This window comes from Dermochelys coriacea, chromosome 9, assembly GCF_009764565.3.
Source record: "Dermochelys coriacea isolate rDerCor1 chromosome 9, rDerCor1.pri.v4, whole genome shotgun sequence".
NCBI classification, from domain to species: domain Eukaryota; kingdom Metazoa; phylum Chordata; order Testudines; family Dermochelyidae; genus Dermochelys; species Dermochelys coriacea.
Genome location: NC_050076.1, coordinates 83,484,829 through 83,506,784, shown reverse-complemented (window position 1 = coordinate 83,506,784; position 21,956 = coordinate 83,484,829). Strand labels below are relative to the sequence as shown.

The 21,956-nt window shown below is 39.9% G+C and overlaps 1 protein-coding gene across 20 annotated transcripts; it reads left to right on the top strand.

Annotated features, from left to right (window-relative positions):
• The first annotated feature begins 653 nt into the window (after positions 1–653).
• RLIM (ring finger protein, LIM domain interacting) lies at positions 654–18,308 on the top strand. Of its 20 annotated transcripts, none has more exons than XM_043491720.1 (7): positions 655–862; positions 3,604–3,663; positions 4,132–4,428; positions 7,324–7,430; positions 10,020–10,212; positions 11,847–11,930; positions 13,054–18,308. In XM_043491720.1, the coding sequence occupies exons 4-7, from the start codon at positions 7,350–7,352 to the stop codon at positions 14,610–14,612; spliced, it is 1,917 nt and encodes a 638-aa protein (XP_043347655.1). In that variant the 5' UTR covers positions 655–862; positions 3,604–3,663; positions 4,132–4,428; positions 7,324–7,349; the 3' UTR covers positions 14,613–18,308. The 20 variants fall into 20 exon arrangements, with proteins under 20 accessions (XP_043347664.1, XP_043347668.1, XP_043347655.1 ...); XM_043491719.1 differs by having other exon boundaries at positions 3,546–3,663; XM_043491718.1 differs by having other exon boundaries at positions 3,543–3,663.
• The last annotated feature ends 3,648 nt before the right edge of the window (positions 18,309–21,956 follow it).

Below are 21,956 nucleotides of genomic sequence, written 5' to 3'. Positions count from 1 at the left end.
ATTAGGGTTGCCAACCCTCCATGATTGTCCTGGAGTCTCCGAGAATTAAAGATGAATCTTTAATTAAAGATAATGTCATGTGGTTAAACCTCTAGGAATTCATCCAACCAAAACTGGTAACTAGGGTGACCAGATTAGGGACAGTCCCGATAATTGGGGCATTTTCTTCTATAGGCGCTTATTACCCCCCACCCCCGTCCCGATTTTTCACACTTGCTGTCTGGTCGCCCTATTTGGGATTAGCCGACCTGCAACCACAGGCTCACCGTGGCCCGTCCCCCTTGTGCAGGAGCCCAACCGACCCGTGTCTTTCACCCGACACCTTAGAGACCAGGGTCTTGTCTGAGCGCCCAGCGATGGAGGCTGGACAACGCCCCGCGCCGGCTGGGGCCCCGCGCTCACCGGGAGTGCAGGCGGGAGCTGCACGCATCCAGGCTGGCCCCGCTCAGCCTTAACCGCCCGCTCGCTACCGCTTCAGGGGATCACGCAACGCCACGCCCCGGCCTCCTCCTTGGCCCCATCCAAAATGGCTGCCTAGCCCGTGCGTGGGACCGCTCTCTCTGCACGGTCCTCCGAGCTCTATGGCGGCTCGTGCAAGGCGCCTCGCGTCCGCCGGACGGGAGAGGAGTGAGCATGCGCACTGAGTTTTCCTTCACTTCCTCTGGCGGCCGCTCCTGTTTCCGGCCCCCCACTTCCCTGGTAACAATGGAGCAGAAAATGGCCGCCTGAGAGGGGGAGGGAAGGAGACGCTGCTGCCGCTCGGGGAGGGACGGAGCAGGGCGAGCCAGGCTCGAGCCCGCTGAGCACCGGGGCAAGCAACGGACCGAGACCCGGGGGGGAGGAGGGAGCCTGGCGGCGGCGGGTGAGTATTGGGGCTGGACGCAGACTTTCAAAATGGCCTAGGGAAGGGAGAGGCCCAGGCCCGGGGGAGGAGACGGCGGCGGCGCTCTGGTTGCCGGCGGAAAGGGGGAGTCTGTGTCCCCGAGCCTCTGCCCCCCTTCGATACCCGACCCTGCCTAGCCGGGGACGTTGGGAGGGGGGCCCTGGCGCACAGGCGGTGGGTGGGGATCCCCGCTCCTGGGCAGGGAGGACAGCAGGCCCCTTTGGTCTCCCTGTCTCCACGAAGGCGACCCCTTGGTCCTCTCTGCCCCGTCCCCAAGCGTGAGCGCGGGTCCTCGTCGGCAGCAGGGGAGTCTCACTTCCTGCCCCATCCCCTCGGGCAGGGGAGGACTGACAGACACCTCGGGGCCCTTCTCCTCCGCACAGCCTGAGCCCGGAAGGGGACCCATTCCCCGGTTGGGCACCGGGCCAAGCTCCCTCTCGGGGGCTGCGGGGCTTCTCTTTCTGCTGTACCCAGCTGGGTTTGAGGGGGATTGAAACTTGAAACTAGGCCTTTGGGTTTGTAGGGAAACTCGCGCCTTTCTCTTTCCTGTCTAGGGTCTCCTTTAAGGAACTGTAGTTTCTCAGGCCCAAGCCTTGATTTTGTCCTCCCCACACCAGGAGCAAGGAGCCCCATCGTGAGGAGAGACGTGGAGGGGACTCTCCCTATCACACTCTGTGAGGGCCTCTTCTATTGGGGCCTCTTCTATTTCCAAGTGTCCAGGTTGTTTATAGTTTTGTAACTCACGAAAACTCATGGCCTTGTGATCCCCATTTTATCTGTCTAGTCTCGCTTACTTCCCAGTTACCTTTATTTACCACACCCCCCAAAACGTTCTGAGGATATTGTAACAGTGATCTATACTTTTAGGAATGTTTATGGAGGTTCAAAACTCTGGTCATCCTGGGATGTCTTATGTTGTTTGTAGTCATACATCTCAAAGGAGAACCAAACTCTATTCTGTCTATATCTTATGGACTTATTCTTGATCCATTATCTATCTATTTGATATACTAACAAAAAACTTCCCTAGGACATTAAGTTGGAACGTTGGGTACAGTTTGTATTTTCTGGTGTGAATAAACAAAGAGCCCTGTTTAGTGTTGAATAAATGAGCTTTCAAACTGAAGTTGTACACAAATAACAATAATTAGGTGGACAGCACTACACCAAAGTCCCATCTGCGCTATTGGCTATATTGTTTAATTTCAAGTTGGAGGTGACTATGAAATAGTAAAGAAGCTGTAACATCAATCTTCTAATTATTTCAACCATGATAAGGTGATAGATAGAGTTGAAAATTAAACAGTAACTCCTTCCTTTTGTAGATGAAGTTAAACGTCTTCTCCCAGTGTTTGGGATTGGATATGTTATGGTGATAGCCCAGTGGTTAAAGGTGCCTATGTATGCCCAGCGTAGGTATGCCCATTTTGGAATGGTAAATCATCATTTGGAAAGTAAAGAAGTCAGAAATGTTGATCTAACTGCTCATCAAAAGAGGAAAACACATTTTATTAAAGGGGTTACAAAGGAAATAATTACTGCATTCTTCCCCCCTCCCCCAATTAGCAGTACTAAAAATGTATGTTCTTCTGGTTCTTAATGTCAAATAATTAACCACACCAATATTTATATAAGGTGATGTGACCGTCAAACAAATAGCAGGTCCCTAGCCTGGATAATAAACATGTTGTCCAGTCCATATTAACTACCTCACAGAAAAGAGAGATTTCAGAGTAGCAGCCGTGTTAGTCTGTATTTGCAAAAAGAAAATGAGTACTTGTGGCACCTTAGAGACTAACAAATTTATTAGAGCATAAGCATCCGATGAAGTGAGCTGTAGCTCACGAAAGCTTATGCTCTAATAAATTTGTTAGTCTCTAAGGTGCCACAAGTACTCCTTTTCTTTTTAGAAAAGAGAGAGTTGACAGTTTCAGCACTCCTCATCTCTTCACCAAACTCAGAACAGCCTGGTGCCTAATCTTCACACATATTTTGCACTTGTTTGTTTGGTTAAGGGCATGATTTTTCTAACCAAAATATTTATACTGGTGTGTAGCCCCTTACAGTGTTAAAACAGTACAATTCTTGTGTGTAGATAAGCTCTTAAGAATGTGTTTAGGCTAAGATTTAAAGGTGTCTGTAAGAATGTTAGTAACACCTTCTAACAAATCTAGTGGAGACAAGGCATTGTGTAGTCTAACACATGCTAAACTGGTTTAATTGAAACCCAACTAGATTAACTGATCACTTGCTAGCTGAATAGTCTTTTAGAGCATGTTAGCTGACATGTTCTAACACGCTTTTAAATCCTCCTCTAGGTGAAGTCTAAGAGGGGCAGGAACTTGTAAAAACCGAAGCCAGTTGAAGTACTGAAAGGATAAAACATAGCGTGTGTATACCTTTTTGCCATGAGGATCTCTTATTTTGAATTTCTTATACATAGGCACCTATCTTGCAACCCATATTTTTAAAAAATGTGTCAGTATTAAACTTTAATGTAGGGATGGATCTTTCCATGGGTATATAAAGGTAACTTGGAGTGTCACAACATTTCCATTTGCTTTTCTCTTCTCAGAATGTATGAGACACTTGGCTGTGCAAAAAAACATAAAATGCATATAAGGCTGCAATTTCATCTTCTTGTCCTGGTTTATGTCAGCAGACACCAATTGGTATTTCTTGGCTGATCTGAAGTATTGATGTTTAACTCTTTCCTTCAGTGAGGACTGCAAAGCTGAGCAGCTTTATTGCTAAAAAATCAAGTGGCAACACTTGATTAGGTAAGATATACTAATATACATTTACTTTATCCTCTTAATTTTAATAACTTTTTAAAAAAACTTTCAACAAGAATAGTCTTTTACAAATTCAGTATGCCAGAGGCATCTGTGTCCATAATCTCATAAATAATGTACATGAATTTCTGTTTCTTGATTTGTCATCAAAATCAGATGATGAGATTGTAGTTTTACATACAGCTAGGTTTTATATTTAAACATAATATATAACTTAAATGTTATTAAATAAGGTATTCTTTAAAAAAAACTTTTATATTTGGGAGTATTTCATGAATTAGACAGCAACAGGATAGACTTGTACCCTAATCCTCATTTGTTGGTTGCAGTTGTTTGTCAGCATAGCATTGGCCTGTTATCTCCAGTAGAATCTGTAATAGCAACAATTTTGCGGATTAAGTAGAGTTAAAAGAAGTGTTGAAGTTACATGTTTTTTGCATTGAAATTCTACAGGTTATGTTTGATTTAGAGCTTCCATTAACCGGAGGTCCTGTTTCTGCTGAAACTTGAGCACTACTCGACGGTCATCAGTTTTGCGGGTCTGGCTCCCCAGGATGCTACCCTACTTTTGCTGCTCTCCCTTTCAGTGAGGACATTGGCTGCTGACATACCACAGTGCTGCTTCCTCCTAACTTCAGAGTGGGCGTTTTGCTTGCTGACCTTACAGGATGCTCATTTTTAGAGCGAGAGAACCATTTTCATGAGACTTCTCTTGTGATACCTTGTGTCCAATAGGTCTTCTCTTCTGTGGTATAATCTAAAGACCAAAAGCAACATGATGTCTTTTTTATTTGCATTTTCAACATGTCTTTTTGACAAATGCTATTTTAATAAGGAAAATTGTAACATTTTGAGCCCTCAGAGTTGACAGTGGAGTTCTACGAGTGAAACATTTTATTGGATATGTGAAAGTATTGACATACGTTCTATTGCGATGTCATACCTATGATTAAAATGATATCCAGATTCTTATGGCTTCTGCTTGTTAGTGCTCTGGGAACATCTTTGTTCCTTTATTAAAATAGCATTTTATACAAATACGTTGTAAAAAGACATACTTTTTCTGGTGTTCTTTGGCAAGTTGACATTTTTCCAGCTTAATTTTTTTTTTTTAAGCAAGGAGTGTACAGGTGAAATTTGAGTGATGTAATGTTTGGGGTAAAATAAGTCTCTCTCCATCACATTTAATTTCCAGATAGATACTTTAAGAACTTTCTGTAGGTGTTTTATTTTATTTTAGAATGCACATTTATACTACATCCATTAGACTTAATAGCAACAGGGAAAGAATAAGCCCAACATGTAAGGCAGACTTTTAAAAATTTGAAAACTTAATCCACTATTGTCTCTACGCTGTAGATATTCAGACTGGTTTGAAGGCCCTGATCCTGCAGTATGTGTCTGTGGAAAACTCATTATTTTAGGGGCTGTAGGTAGACACAGTGGTCCATCTGTATGTATCTTGTTGTAGGATTGAGGTGCAAATCTCAGTGAGCCCTCTCCCTCACATGCTTGTATCTCTTTTTTTAATGCTGTTAATAATTGGGTTCACTCAACAGTCATTTTCTGTGGTCTGTTTTTTGAGAGCAAGGATTTACAGGATACAACAATGATGAAATTTCAAGATTGAAAACACATGAAATGTGTGGTTTCTTAAACTAATTATTTATAAAGTACTTGGTGTTTGACTGACATAGCTATTTACTAGTTTTTTCTCTTGTGCATCTTAGTACTAACTGTTAGTACTACTAACAGATTGTACTAGTTTGTTTTTTGAAGCCTAGTCATTAATTTGGTTGTCACATCATGTTAAATAAGGCACTTTAAAATATGACTTAGGTTTTGCAAATATTTTTATACTTTGATAGAAATGGAGTTTAAGATATTCTAATAGCTAGTCTTAATTTCTCTCAGTCTGAATTACTTGGTGTCGGAGAGCTTTTCTTGACAGGGCATAGGGAAGAGCTCTCATCATGAAAGAGGGTTAATAGTCCTATTAGAGATTTAGGTGATCTTTGGGGGGTAGGGAATGTGTATATTTTCAAGTCAACATTCGAGTTTTGTCTTGAAGTCTTTGTCTTGAAGTTTGGTTTAGGGAAGGGCAACTCTGAGTTCTATACTGATACAACAATTTACTTCTGATTACCCAAAAGGATGACTAGTTCCTTTAGGATGGAAGTAGATCAGTAAGTATTGTAGTAGGTAATCATTATTTAGAAATTAGTCCTTGTTGGGCACAGTTGCTAAACTATTTCCACCTATTAACCATCCATTTTGTGTATTCAAAGTTATAAATTAAATTTCTGGGAAGATAGTCAAGAAATCTGCATAATGTATAGGAATCTGTCCTGTACATGCGAAATTAAATGTCCCTCTTAAATATTGAAACCTGTATATTTTAATTTCATCTTAAAATATCAATCATTTAGACGCAAAACTTTCTGGGGGAGATTAACTCCTTCCAGACAGTTCTTAACAGTGCTTACTGTTTTATTAATTTTGTTGGTCATAGTCTTTTTCCTCCTATTACTAAGGACTTTGAGACCTACTATATATTGCTGGTGAAGAGCACAACTTTATTTTTTTAAATCGCTCCTTTTTCTTCAAACAGTGTATAGGAAAGACTTCGATCCTTTAGGGTCTCAAGTTTTCTTCTACTTTATACAAATTGCAGATTTCAGCAATGACTGCTTGACTGCTACTTAATTTTAGGTGGGTTTTATTCACTTACAGAAACAGAAGAACACGTACTAAGGTACTTCCCTGTAAATTCAGCTCGGATAGCTTTTGGGTTATTTTACTAAGTCCTGAAACAGCTTATTTATTTTCGTGCAAGGAAGACTTAGTTGGTAGGTCATTGTGTCATCTGCTCAATTAACACTTATTTCTGGGAAGCATTTTGTGATCCTCAGATGGAAGGTACCATATAAGTGTAAAGTAGTAAAGATAAAGATGAACTGAGAGTTTACGCATTTTATTATTGTATGGGGTCTGAAGTGAATTTCTTAAATGGTTATTTTAGTAAATTCTTGAATTGTCATGCCTGACCCTCTTTCATAGATAGGCTATAACTTAGAAGCCATATAAGTTTATAACTTTCTACTCGGGCCTAGTTGTCACAGTATCAATGAATTGATAATTTTAGTACTGGTAGTGGAGCAAAGTAACTGGTAATGGCCACTTTTTTCAATACCAAATTAATATCTGTAGTTCTCTATCATTTATACCCCCGAGACCATAAAATAACTCCTCCCTTGTAGATTATAAAGTCTTGAACTATAGATAGTCACTTCTTGCTATTAAAGCTTACTGTTTTTCATAGACTCTGCTGCTTTGTAGTGATGGTAAGGACTTCACTAGTCATTTGTGCCTGGCACCTTTGAGTGGATTGTTAATGAGTAACTACAGGGACTCCACTTGACTGACTTGTCAAAGAGTGGGCACACCAATTCGAGTTTACTGCAATAATATCTGGTTATTCAGCTGCTGAAAAACACTTCCCATCACCATTTTGAAGAAAACTTGTTTCAGTCAAGTAGCCATACAGACTCTTGTTTCCAGCGAACTTTAGACAAATCTTACTGTGATTCCATAAAGATGTTCAGTTTCATTACTGGATAAACTAAAGTTGGCTATAATCAACAGATCTGCACTCACTACATCTTAGAGACATGAGTCCTCCAGACATTTGTGCTCTCCCTCGCCAGTTCTGTGCTGACAGAAGAAGGGAAATTTCAGGTTGTGTTACGCAGGTAAGAATAAAATCTCATGTTAAGTTGACGTAATGCAATAAAAGCAAGGAAACTCACTGATGTGAAACATACTATATATGACCTCCCCTATACAGGTTTAATAGGATGCCACACTTATGTCTATCATAATGTATTGGCAGACATGGTGTGTCTTTCCCTTATTTGCATTTCTTGCTTTATGGTAATATGCTGTTTATGATATCTTAATGTGGTGATTACATTTTAGTGGATGGGTCTCATTTTAGACATCAAGATAGTGCATTACACTCAAGACACAATTTGGATGGTGGGCTTCAGTTACCTAGCTGTATCTAGTTATTGTTTCCATAGGCGTCTGTTGCGTAGTAATATGGTAATGGTGCTGCTTTACTGTTGCTATTGAAATCCTGTTGTGTAGCTAGGCAGAACTAAGGAAACCCCATTGTCATTGTAGTACTATTAGTATCCTAGTGATACGCATCTAGAATTTATAGGGTTCTGCAATGCCTAGGGTAGAAGAGAACTGTTTCTTGGAGGTGGATAAATTGGCTTGGTGCAGAGTCTACACTAGGTGTTTGCGCTGTGAAGCTACGTTGGGGTAGCTATATCAGTGTGAAAATCTCTAATGTAGGCAAGCCTCTAGGAGTAAACCTAATAGTGTTGAATCTAAATGCAAGACCCTCCTCTGAGACCTTCTTTCAATAATGACATTTCCCACATCCAATATGTAATTTTGGGCTTGGAGAGGGAAGACGACAAACACAGTAACGCTTATGTAAGTTACCTTAATGTGTGTAAACAAATGGGCCTTGAAGATCATGCAATACCTCTCTTCTATTTAGGAGATGTTATGATTTAAACTAGCGGTCCCAAAGGTGGGGCCCACAGGTGCCATGGCGCTCACCGGGGCATTTTTGTGTGCCTGCAGGACACCGAATCACCGAGAAGTGTTGCCATTTCTCAGCGGCATTTTGGTGGTGACGCTTCTTGCCACTGCCGCATTTCGGTGGCGGGGTATCTGGCGCCCGCCACAGTCTTCTGGGAACAGCAATATGCTATTCCCACAAAAAAGTTGGGGACCACTGATTTAAACTGTAGACACATTCTGATTTTTCTTGACAGTTTTGTTTAGAAACCAAAAAGAGGATTAGTTTCATGCACTAGACCAGTTGTTTTTAACCTTTTTTCATTTGCAGACCCCTAAACATTTCAAATGGAAGTGCGGACCCTTTTGGAAGTCTTAGACATAGTCTGCAGACCCCCAGGGTCCACAGTTTGAAAACCACTGCACTAGGCAAGTGGCCGAGAAACAGATCCTATTATATTTAGAAATTCTCAGATTAAAAAGCATAAAACTCAGAATGGTGTGGGTCCTCCCCCTCCCCCCCCAATATGTTCACGAGGCATCAGGAGCTGTTTAAAAAAGGAAACATTTCCGGTGGAAATGTTGTAGAGGAGCATTCCATCAGGTGTAAAACTAGCTAGATAACCAGCCACTTGAGTAATTGGTGCATTCCCACAGTTGTGTAAGACAGTGCTTTACATCGTTGTTGGTGAGGCATACTGATTAATAACCAGGCTTCCTTGTTTTGGCTTCCATTTGGATAGGTTTACAGTTAACATCATTTCTCCAGAGGTGATATGTTTTCACTGTTGACGTTGACCAAATGCAAATATTGCCATATCTCACTAATGTTGAGAGATGTGTTAGAGGTTCTAACCTAACTGAAGTAGGTAAAGTGTGGGGAGAATGCATATATATTGGAGTCCTGTTAACAGCTGGCAATATGCCAGGTACATAAGACTTTTTGGTCTCATATTCCACTTCATCAAAATTGACAGTTTATCTGTTATCTAATAAATTACTTTCGGCATTGAATTCATTCTACAGAACCTTTTTTTCCCAAGGAACTGAATGATCTTTGTATTGCAAGGTGTTCTATGGCACCCACAATCTACTATGCTGTAATTCTGCTTCCTAGTTTTCACATTTCTTCCAAATGCTTTTGGGGATTGGCTGTTCCTCTTAATTGTCCTGAAGGATTGCTGATGAGTAACACGAGGCACTTCCTTTCCTTATAGGCTTGAGCTTGGGAGGCTTAATCCTATTAAAATTGCCTTCTAAAGGAACATAGTGTTGGATTCAGATGATTCATGTCCTTCACAGGATTGTTTTAAGGCAGCCTTTAGGCTGCTCTAGGTTCTGCTTTGTCACGTAGCTGCAACATTAGGGTATGCTATAAGGCGGTTTAGACGTCTCCTTCCTGAGCAATGTTGGGTGTACAAAAGATTGCCTGAAGGATTTGGTCTGTAATTTTTATGCTTCCCTAAACATATTGCATTTTTAAAATGATTGATTTTAATTCTGGATCAAGTAGTGATTTGAATTGTGGTACCCATATACCCATATAACTGGAACTTTATCAGCAAACTAAATTTCTCCTTAAATAATTTAAATATACGATAGTGCTTAAGTGTGTGTTGTCAGAGTCAAGTTCAATGACAGATGGTGTTGAATTCCACTGAATGTGTCAATAAGCATTACAGATTATTTTATTCATTTTTGTATGTATGGTTTTCAAAATATGTAGTTTTCTTCTCCTTTTTTAGATACTTTCCCACTCTTTCATCAACATGGAAAGCTCAGATTCTAACGATAAAGGAAGTATTGATCACTCAGAAGCACAGCGCCGGAGTCAGCTGGATCGATTAGAACGTGAAGAAGCTTTCTATCACTTTGTAAATAACCTGAATGAAGAGGACTATAGGCTTATGAGGGATAACAATTTGCTAGGAACACCAGGTATGTTAAAATATGTAGGTAGCATGAAAACTTTAATTTACGAATGTGAATGCCTCTGCACCCATTTTCAGACTACCTAGTTCCTCTCTCCATTCTGGTGCTGAATGTGTCTTCAGCATTTGATATTTTTACTACTATTTTATGCCATTGTAGAGAGTAGTTCTTCTGCTTAGTTGAGCACACAGTAGACCAGTGGTTTTCAAACTTTTTTTTTCTGGTGACCCAATTGAAGAAAATTGTTGATACCCGCGACCCAACGGAGCTGTGCATGAGGGGTTTGGGGTGTGGGAGGGGGCTCAGGCTGGGGCAGAGGGTTGGGGTGTGGGGGTGAGGGCTGTGGGGTGGAGCTGGGAATGAGGGGTTCAGGGTGTGGTAGGGGCTCTGGGCTGTGGTAGGGGGTTGGAGTGCAGGAGGGAGTCAGGGCTCGGGGATGGGGGTGCAGGCTCGGGATGAGGGGTTTGGGGTGCAGGAAGGGGCTCCGGGTTGGAGCACAGGGTTTTGGTGTGGGTTTACCTCCGGTGGCTCCCAGTGAGCGGCGCAGCTCGAGTGCAGAGGCAGGCTTCCTGCCCATCCTGGCTCTGTGGATTGTGCTGTGCCCCGGACGTGGCCAGAGGATGTCCGGCTCCCAGGCAGAGGTGAGCAGCAAGCGGAGCCCCATGCGCCTCTCTCCCCCACGCCCCGGCCTAGGAGCCGGACCTGCTGCTGACTGCTTCTGGGGCACAGCGTGATGTCAGACTTGGAACAGGTAGGAACTATTAATTTTTACTGGCCAACCACCAGGCTCTCTGGGTGCTAAGCAAGGCAACTCAGTGCCTTGCATTCTGCAACCCAGTACTGAAGTTTGAAAACCACTGCAGTAGACCATTCCTTGAAGGTAATATGAATAGTGTAGAGCTTGTTAGGTTAAACTAGATGTGCTAATTCAATTTTAAGAAAATGTTAGTGTTCACTGGGAATTGCAAAGTCTGAACTACTGAGGGCTGCATTGGCATCTTGCCAGGTATCCGAGTCTCACTTGGGCTGTTCCTACATAAGAAGGTTGCAGTGGTTTAACTAAAGGTGTCATTTTAAAACCAATTTAGCTAAACCTGTGTGAACAGTCTTGTTTCAGTATAAGTGTGTCTTATTTTGGTTTAGTTAAAACTGATTCCTAATAGATTTGTGCTAAACTGAAATCAACAACTCTTAATCTGAAATGCGTCCGCTGAGGTGTTTTTGCACTGGTTTAACTAAATCAGTTTAAAATAACACTTTTAGATAACCAGTGCAACTTTGTCTTGTAAATGAGGCCTTGATTGATGTAGGATGGAGAATACTGCTGATATGTGGTTACAAGACCCAGCAAGCATTTTGCCATCTTCTAAGCAGGTTGTAACTCTGTTAGCTGGAGCCTCAGCAAGTCTTACCTAAGGGCAATAGTGTTGGAGGGCTGTGAGGTATGCTTTGGCTACCCTGACTTAGATATCGCAGTGTGTCAGAATTCAAAAAACACTTAGAACCAGTCAGTATCTTGTTAGGACAATATTTGCAGTTCAAAGAGAATGTAGGCGTAAGAACTCTTAAGCTATGGATTATTCTTGCCTTTACATATTTGCCTTTAAAATAGTTTTGGAAATCTTTCTTTGCTTCCTAAGGTGAAATTACTGAAGAAGAATTGATGAGAAGGCTACATCAAGTTAAAGAAGGTCCACCACAGCAAAATGGTGATGAGAATAGAGGTATATATACTGTATTTGTGGAAGCTCTTAACTTTAGCACCCAGTATAGATCTTAACTTGAGTGCAGGAATGGAACATGTTAAACCTAGGCAGGTGTTAGGTGAGCAGTGTTTTAGAATTAAGTGAAGATAATCTGATATCTGTTTCAGAGGTCAAAGTTTTGAAGAGATTTCAGCTAGAACATGTCACACTTCTATTTTGCTGCACTGTGATCACTTCTGCATTTCTTTATTTTTGTTTAGATTTCTTTCCATTCTGTTCCCTTACTGGGGTGATTTTTGAGATTCCCACATTTTCTCACCTTTACTCTTTCCCTCTCAAGGTTGCCACATTGCCTCCATACAGAAAGGTTTACACATGGGTCCCATTGAATCCTGTCGTTCATTGTTAGCTAAATGAGTGTGCTAGACTAGAGAGCCAAGTATTCCAGGCCACTAAGGCAATGTCTGCACTAGCACTTATGTTGGCAAAACTTTTGTTGCTCAGAGATATGAAAAAACCACTCCCCCCGAGTGACATAAATTTTGCCAGAATAAGCGCTCATGTGTACAGCACTAGGTTGGTGGGAGAGCATCTCCCACCGACATAGCTACCACTGCTCGTTGAGTTGATTTTATTTTGTCGGCGGGGGAACTCTCTCCTGTTGGCATAAGGTGCTACCCAAGTACTCTTACAGCAGCACAACTGTATCTGTACAGCTGTGCCTCTATACGCTTGTAAATATAGACATGGCTGTGGTTTTGTGATTTAACTGCTGCTATACTAGACCATTGAATTGACAGTATTTGAGTAAGTAAAAAACATCTAATCTAATGGTTTTTTTACAGTTGAAATATAACTGACTTTCCATTTAGTTGTTATAAGAAATAATTATTTTGATGACTTGTTTGCTATTTGGCTACAACTTCTAAAGAGGCATAATTATTGGCAGTAGAAAAATGTCCACTCATGCTCCTGCAAAGAAAAAGCTCTTTTAGACATAACACTTATCAAGATGTTAAGGATGAAACTGTTATGGTGTTTAAAAGGCTTAAGTATTTTAAAACTGTAACTTGGTTAATTAAGGAATTATATTTTTGGAAAATTTAATCTAAGAATTACCTCAATTCTCTAATTTTGGTAGTTCCCTTTCTTTTGACAGGTGCAGAATCCACAGAAGATGTTTCTAATAGAGATTCCATAATAGACTGGCTTAATTCAGTACGACAGACTGGAAATACCACACGGAGCGGGCAAAGAGGAAACCAGTCTTGGAGGGCAGTGAGCCGGACTAACCCTAACAGTGGTGATTTCAGATTCAGTTTGGAAATAAATGTAAACCGTAATAATGGGAACCCAAACCCAGAAGCTGAAAATGAGCAATCTGTAGAGCCCTCCAATGGTGAGGATTTGGAAAATAGCCAAAGTGACACTGAGACTCCAAGATCTGAATCGCCATCTGTAAGGCAGCCTGGATCAGACAGAAGTACCTCTGAGGAGTTAGCAACTGAGGAAGCATCGCCTCTCAGAGGCCAGAGAAGAGCAAGAAGCAGGAGCCCAGAACAACGAAGAACCCGGGCTAGGACTGATAGAAGTAGGTCACCTATTAATCCAGCAAGCGAGACTCCTCGCAGGTCTCCTCACAATATGCCATCTCAGACACTTGATCAGTCCCTGGTAAATGAATCCGAGGGAAGTTCTAGAACTAGACAGCATGTGACGTTAAGGCAACATACACCGGGGACTGAGATTGCAAGTGAAAATGCAGTTCTGTTTTCAACCCCTGAAACAAGACCTGCTCCTCCAGCATTAGGTTCTTCAGAAACAAATGGCAGCAGTGAGTCTGCAGCTCCTGGACAGAGGCCACCTACTATAGTTCTTGATCTTCAAGTGAGAAGAGTCCGTCCAGGAGAATATCGGCAGAGAGACAGCATAGCCAACCGAACCCGATCCAGGTCCCAGACACCAAACAATACAGTCACTTATGAAAGTGAACGTGGAGGGCTTAGGCGCACATTTTCACGTTCAGAACGGGCTGGAGTGAGAACTTATGTCAGTACCATTAGGATTCCTATTCGTAGAATCATAAACACGGGCTTTAATGAGACAACATCGGTCGCAATTCAGACCATTCTGAGGCAGATAATGACAGGTTTTGGAGAATTAAACTACTATATGTACAGTGATGGTGATGCAGATCCTAGTGGCCCAGTCCCAAACCAAAATGTAGATGCTCCTGAGCTACAGAATGGAGGTGATAGTGGTAGTACTAGTTCACGCAGTGAAAATACTGAAGGTAGCTCAGGGGAGGTATATGAAAGTAGTAATGAAGGAGGTTCAACATCTGTTAGGCGGGAAGGTCGGAATACGAGGGGATCAGTCACTTTTGAAGAAAGTGGCTCTTTACCATTCCTTAGCCTAGCACAGTTTTTTCTACTAAATGAGGATGATGATGACCAGCCAAGAGGACTCACCAAAGAACAAATTGACAACCTAGCATGGAGGAATTTTGGTGAAAGCGATGCTCTGAAAACCTGTAGTGTCTGTATTACAGAATACACAGAAGGCAACAAGCTTCGTAAACTGCCTTGTTCCCATGAGTACCATGTCCACTGCATTGATCGCTGGTTATCAGAAAATTCCACTTGTCCTATTTGTCGTAGAGCAGTCTTAGCATCTGGTAACAGAGAAAGTGTTGTCTAAATGAGATCTGAATTTTTGGCTGAACAGCTGGTGTAATAGTGATGGGCAACAAAGTCACTTTCATTATGGCCACTTTTTGAGTGGTGCTTTAATGTAAAGTAATGAGTCTGGCTGCTTCTTCCCCCATGGAAACATTTTCTCAGAATTAAAGCTTTTAAAATGGGAATCTCTTTAAATCAGAGTCTCCAAATCTATTCAGTTTGTGTCTCGAATTTCAGACAATTCTATTTCCCCTAAGATACCTATTTGCTATAAATTTATTTTTTTTCCCATCATCAAGACTGTTGAGCTCCTTTCCCTTCCCCTCTCCATGCATTGTGAATCTTAAAGACCTCAGCACTCAGCTCGTCCCTTTAAGGAACTTATCTGAGAAGTCATCCTAGCTACAGCACATGCTTCATAGTGGATTTTTAAAAACAAACCCAGCTATGAATATGAAATTAATTCAACTGCACCCTTAAATATAATTTTGGTTAATTTTCATATTGGGTATTCTTGGACACGTGAGTGCAGATAACACTAATGTTAGCCCTTTTCCCTTGTACAGCTGTCTCCAGCCCATCACTATGGCACGTTGTAGAGAGAGCTGATTGCTTAATCGGGATATTTATCTTGTGGAAATATAAGAATTGCCTATGCTTGTTTAAATAAAAAAATCACAATTTTTGTTTTACAATTGTAAAGCTTTTTTGTAGAAGCTCAGTACTTTTCCAGTGCACTGTTGTACTAATGCATTAAGAATTAAAATTGTACCATGCTTAGAAATGAAGAGAATGCTTTTCATATAAGACCCACCACACACACAGCAAATTAAATACAAGCGAGCTGCTTTTGTAAATGTTATTGTCAAGAGCAGTGCATATCTGTACTATTTAATTTATGTGAACAGCTACTGTAACATAAAACAGTTAAGAATTAGCCATCTTAATTGCATTAAAACTGATGGCAATTGAATGTTATAATTGCAATGTCTTGGCTTAGTAATGCCACCGAAAAGGTGGTGATAAAAAAAAAAAATAGAAACCTGCTCTGAAGACTGGTTTTTTCTTTGTATGGTTACTGATGTGTAATGATACAAATTTGTATGTACCAGTTTCGTTGTGAGGATTTTGCCCAAGTTTTGTATTAAGCTGTATTTTAATCACTGAGGGGGCTGTATGTAACTTTCAGCAGTCACATGTTGGCAAATTAATTTTTCTCTTCCCACTCTAATGACATAGTTAATCTGTGGATCTTTGGTAGTGATTTAACACACTGACCTCCAAAAATCAATGGAAGTTGCATGTGACCTAAGTATCCAGGGTAGAGAAATTAACATTTAGGTGTAACTGAGAAATAATCTTCTAACAGAAGTTTATCAAATGAATTGTCAATCTTAAATTGTTGGTTACTGGAATACATTTAAAAAATGAAATTTCAAGTTGTTTGAATTTGCAGCTTATTTTCCTTAAAGTAAAATATTAGGCATGTCTCTTTACTGTTAAAGACTGTCTAAATTCCAGTTGCATTTTGTATTAAAAGTTAATGTGGGCTTATCACAATTCAAATCTTATAAATGCATTTACACAATTTTAAGTCTGCTTTGGAAATGTTCATACTTCAGCTGTCTTTACAAGGTGGGAAATCTCTCCCCCATCCCCAAGAAACCTTCCTTTTGTTTTACTTTTTAGTAGCTTTGCCAACGCTACATGCTTCTCAAGGAAAGCAATATTCTATTTCAAGTAAAAAATATAGTAGTTGTTAACTAGGGATATGAACTGCTCTTGCTGGCTAGATCCAAAATGTTGCTCGGTACTCAGATGACAAAACCAAACCTGTCCTATCTTTTTTTACATTAACAAATCTTCAGTGTTTGAGTGGTGGTTACATAGAATGTCATCCTAGCTGTTAAAGCCATTATAATTGAACTACTCACCAGCCAGTTCAGGATTCCAAGGTGTTCTGGAGCCCTCCCATTTTTCTAACAGTGCATTTTCCTATCATTCTCAGTTCAGTGGGGAATCCAGACTGGCTGGTGAGCTCACTTTCCTTGTGGTGGAACGCTCCATCATTGTAAGGGTGTTCCTTATCATATGTTTTTTAAAACATTTATAAACAAATACATGCTCTTGAATGTTTTCTCTCTGAGATGTGTTCAGCTATAAAATTGGAGGTTAGATATTAATGTTACTGGTTGGACTTTGATTCATGAATATAGCTAATGAATCTTAAGCCGAAACTACTTCTCAAACATTGGACACCATGATTTTGAATCTTTTTGTAGTGTGCACATAAGTGTATGCAATCACTCACATTTTTCAGTAACAGTCTTTGCTGACTTGGACTGTAGAATTAAAATTAAAATATTTTATAGTGGTATTTGCTACTGAATTCTAAATACACTTTTAGCTTTTTAAAATCACATGTCTTATGAGGACTAATGAGAGAAATTAGAATATGACCCCATTAGCAACAAGCGATACGCAGTGGAGCAAGGCTGTAATACCTCATTAAGAAGTTACTCTTGTTAATTCAGATTGTTCTTGGTTTCCAAGAACTATACAGTTCAACAACCATCTTTGTAGTTTTATTATGATTGCCTAAAAGTGGTATGCCTTAATGTCTTAACTTTATGTAATTGTACCAATGGTTTAGTGTCTGAGGTTCCCAAAAAGGTACCAGAAACCAGTGTTCACCTCAACTAAGAATCCTTTGAATGTTTCAAATGTTTTAATTTATAATGAAATTCCTTTTTAAACTTACTATACCAATAGCACTGGGGTTTTTCTTTGACTTCAAACAATTGGCATGATTGATATTGCTGTTAGTGAGGAACTCTTAAGGAGATGAGGCATTTACCAACGTCCACAACAGTTCTGGAAATGAGCAATGGTATAACTTTGCTCTGAGCTACATCGAGTAACTCAGTGGCGTTTATGAATTACTTTCGTATTATGAATTGTGCAAAACAAATCTGTGGAAAATTATTGGCCTGATCCAGCAGCAGGAATTCTCATCTGAATAAGGGTTGCTGGATCAGGCCCTAGTATTATAAGGTAGTTTAGTTCATTCCTGTATAGTACAATAAATGTATGGGTGTCATTCTTTCCTTTAAATTAAAGTTATATTAAGCTTTAAAAGCCAATGTTAATACTTCAATTTTAAATTAAATTGCAAGCTTTATAGGTAAAGTATAGAAGCGTCTCTAGTGAGGTGCTCACAATTAGCTAAAGTTAGTCTCTTGAATCAATTTATTTAAAAATATATGAATCCTTTTGGTGCCAAGCATTCTTAACATATTTGCATCTATAGCTTTCTTAAGCTTAAACCTATTTTTTCAGCATTGGAATTGTAGATGGATGTGCACTGTTTTTACAGACACTTTACTGCATGCCCGTGGCCACTGAGAGGTTAAAACACAGCCGTTATCTTTTGGGATTTTTTTTAATGCCCACGTGTACATAGATGAATGAATTTAAAAGATTCTGGTAGCCTTATTATACATTTGCTGCTCTCCTCTCCTTAGTTTATAGTGCCATCTTGAGGAAGCTTTTTTTACCCTCCTTCAAAGTTGGGGCAAGTACACATCTTTGACTCCATTATTTATTAAAACATTAATTTCTTTGCTGTTTAAGTTGGTTTTGTGTTTGAAGAAGCTCCCCTGCTAGAGCTTGTATAAGGAAAGCTGATGGTTAACAAAAGAAAAGAAAAAGAAAAGAAACACACGCACAACAATTGCACATTGTGGACAGCCTCCTTCTGGTGTTTGGGATTACCCCTAGGTATTTAAAATGTAGAAGAGTGCACAATCTTTTGTAAGAGTGCAGCATATAGTTCTAATCAAACTGCAAATTTGTAGACATTTTTAATGGGTTTTATCCATTAAGTGAAAGAACTGTGAAAAGTAGTGACTGGTTTTTATTGGGATTCTTCTTTTACTTGCACTTTTGTAAAAAATAAATAAATAAATACAAAAAATAAAATAAAATTAAAATAAACAGCTTTTTGCAAATAGTATTTTGCAGGCAGTTAGTTCATTTGTTAACTGATCCTTGTTTGGAAAATAGTGTTATTTGACAGGGTAGTTGCTGCACTGCATGCATAGAAACTACTCGTTAAAAGTTTCTTAAGGACTTTCTGTAGGAAGTATTGGTGTGCATCATAGCAGCTGCACTAACATGATACTGTACCAATTTTGAAGAAGCCATGATTGGCCATTGTGCCAACTTGCAGATTAATGTGTTTTCAACTAATGTTGACACAATGGACGGTAATGACTGTCCGCTATCCATGGATTATGCGAATATGTAGTGTCCAAAGGACCATTTCACTAATCTAATTTCAGTAAGAAGTTTATCTTAAAATATTTGCCTACACTTTGAGGAAATTCATGGTCTGAGATGTGTTATAGTAACTAGGGTCTAATTTTAAGATGAGAAAAGAAATTTAGTTAAAGCTGACCATTGGTTTCCATTTTGTACCAGTGTGCCTAGGTATTCCATGGGTCTTCCAACAGTGTGTGTTCTTAATCAGCACAATATTGCAATATCAAGGTATAGCTGGCTGGGTTTAGCTGTTTAGCTGCAGCCTTAACTTTTCTTTGCATTGTTAATTTGAGACCCTTACTATAAATGTAATGTGGTGGTTTCCATTCATCTTCAGTATGACTGGGGATTTATGTGACTTGATTAGGGTTACGTGATCAGATCTTGAGTTGATTAGGTACGCAGTTGTAATGGAAATGCCTGTGCCAGATTAGCTGGCTTCTCCCAGGAGGTGTTAACTTGGAGCCATGTTAAGGGAATTCAACAACACAGTTAGAAATATTTCAAATTTTCACCTACAAGAGGCTTTTTTTTTTTTGTTTCGGTTGGGTTGCTGAGGGGAAGGAGACAGAAGCAAATCTAATGGTAATGTAATTTACTCAAAGCACATTAAATTATGTTGTGTAAAAATTAGTTTGATTATGTTATACCAGGGCTTCCCAACCTCTTTTGCACCAAGATTTCCTTTTTCTTATGGGCGAATCCATTATTGAACCTTATTTGGTTCCATTATCTGGTTTTCGTCACTTAAATTAAAATCCCAAGAGCCCTTCCCTATATCTGTTAGGGTGTTGGCTGGGAAGCCCTGTATTAAACTGAGAATGTAACAATTTTCCTTTTTGTACAGTGCTTTACATTGTTTATATTGGACTTTAGTACAAAATGGTACTCTAAAAGGTCATAAAACAGTTGGATCATATTTGATAGCTAACATTTAGGAGGAGTTTGTTTCCTATGTAAGATGTCATAATGCAAATTTAAATAGACTCAATAAAATGCATGAAGTGATAATTTTGTTCTTGATCATCGCTCCTTGGGGACTGGGGGGTGGTGGTCATTCTATAGTGGGAATGTAATTAGGACTACCAGGTTAATAGCTCATGATAAATGTGATAGGAATCCTTTTTTTTTTTCATTATTTCCTGTTATTTGAAGTGGGAGAGCAGGAAAGGAATAGGAGCAACCAATGGCTTTTTGTCAAAAGCATTTGTCTGCCTCTTTGTATACTAAACTGGAGGAATAAATCTGACTACAAACATGAGTTCACTAAATCGGTTGCATAGAATACAAGGACATAGTTTTAATTCATCTTCCAAAATAGTAGCTGTGATTTATGGGTGCTATTCAGTAACTGAAATCAGTGACCTGGCCTCAACGATGAAAGTCAATCTAGAAACATGCAGAGGGCCATAGAAACACTGTCAAGATTGCATAAATTCATGTATGGCCAGAGGCTTCCTTTTAAAATTAATCTTTGACCTGTGTGCAGTGCTCCACATGAATGAAGAGGAAACTAATACCTTTTGGAGGATGTGGAAAACTATCTGCTTCTCCATGCATGCTCTCTGAGTAGGAAGCAAAGACCAATCCTGGACACATGGGATGATGTCTGAAACAAAGGGTGAGAGGATCTAATTGTATTTATTAGGACAGTGTTCAACAAGATGTAACAAAAAATGGAATGCAGGAGTAGGAGAATAATAGGATTGCGTGGGGTAATAAAAAGGCTTACATAAACATATAAGAGCCATGTCTGTGCTTTGTGCAATTTCTCTAACTTTGTGCAGATATTTATTGATAAAAGTGGTGTCTTACATCAGAATCTAACAGTATTGAGTTCGGTTTGGACTGAAAGTGGCGCCCTTGAGTGTACTGCAAAGCAAAATAGTAGTGTCCTCTGTGTGAAGATACTTTCAATGCCCTTCAAGGATGATATATCTGTTTAATTAGGGGCATAATCTAATCTTTCTGAAGGCAAAGGCTTGTGAATTGGGAAGTCTTGAGTTCTAATCCTGGCCCTGATACAGTCTTTGTAGCCTGGGGCAAATCACTTTGCTTTTCTCCTTCAGTTTCCCTGTTTTACAGATGGAGATCATAATCTCCACCTCCTTTTATTTCTAGATGACTGGTTCAAGTGTGCCTTCGATAGGTACTGATATTCATTATATGAAGTGAGTTGGTCTCTGTTGGGAAGCGGCAACAGCCACATTATTAAAAACAGGTTTCAGAGTAGCAGCCGTGTTAGTCTGTATTCGCAAAAATAAGAGGAGTACTTGTGGCACCTTAGAGATTAACAAATTTATTTGAGCATAAGCTTTCGTGAGCTACAGCTCACTTCATCGGATGCATTGGACTCCTTTTATTTTTATTAAAAACCACCACCACAATTAGCATAGTTTGTTCTTGTTGGAATTCTTATATAGAATGGCCATTGAAACTGATCTCTCATGGCCCTGCCCACTCAGTGTTGATGTGATTGCAAGGAGAAGCTTGCGTTACTCCTGCTCTCTGTACTGTACAGTACCTACTCCGTAGAGGCAGACTTCATTTTCTAAAGTGCCTTTTTACCAGTGCCAATTTCTTAAAGAAAAATATCCCTCTATATTCTAACTTCTGTCTAGCTTAGGGTTTTATACTAGCACCCTTCACAATAGGATCCAAGCATTTTCCATGTAAAATTCATAGCAATAGAGAGATCCTGGAATCTTTGGCTCTCCTCACTTTTGGGGATAAAAACTCTGCTTGGCCTATTTATTGTTTGGTTTGTTGGTGGTTGGCTGGTTAGTTAAAAGTTCTTTCTTTGTTTTTATTATTGGGTGGGTGTGCTTTGGTAGGATGGAATAGTCAGTGTTGCAAATGACTTACTTGTATGGTGGAAGGATTTGCAGTGTTTCATAAAGGATAGTTTAGTTTTGGATCTGTCTAATCTCTGGAATTTTATTTCTAGTCAGATCTCCTTGCCCGAGGGTGCTTTATCCCCAACTCTTATATGTTTCATCCTGAGTTTTGTGATTTGTGTCGTCCCAGAGGAACACAACTG

Bases quoted from the DNA above. Each gene is read 5' to 3' on its own strand.
- RLIM (XM_043491722.1), top strand. From the start codon at position 7,350: ATGAGTCCTCCAGACATTTGTGCTCTCCCTCGCCAGTTCTGTGCTGAC. The intron at 10,213-11,846 runs GTATGTTAAAAT...TTGCTTCCTAAG, and splicing joins CAATTTGCTAGGAACACCAG to GTGAAATTACTGAAGAAGAA. The intron at 11,931-13,053 runs GTATATATACTG...TAATTTTGGTAG, and splicing joins AAATGGTGATGAGAATAGAG to TTCCCTTTCTTTTGACAGGT.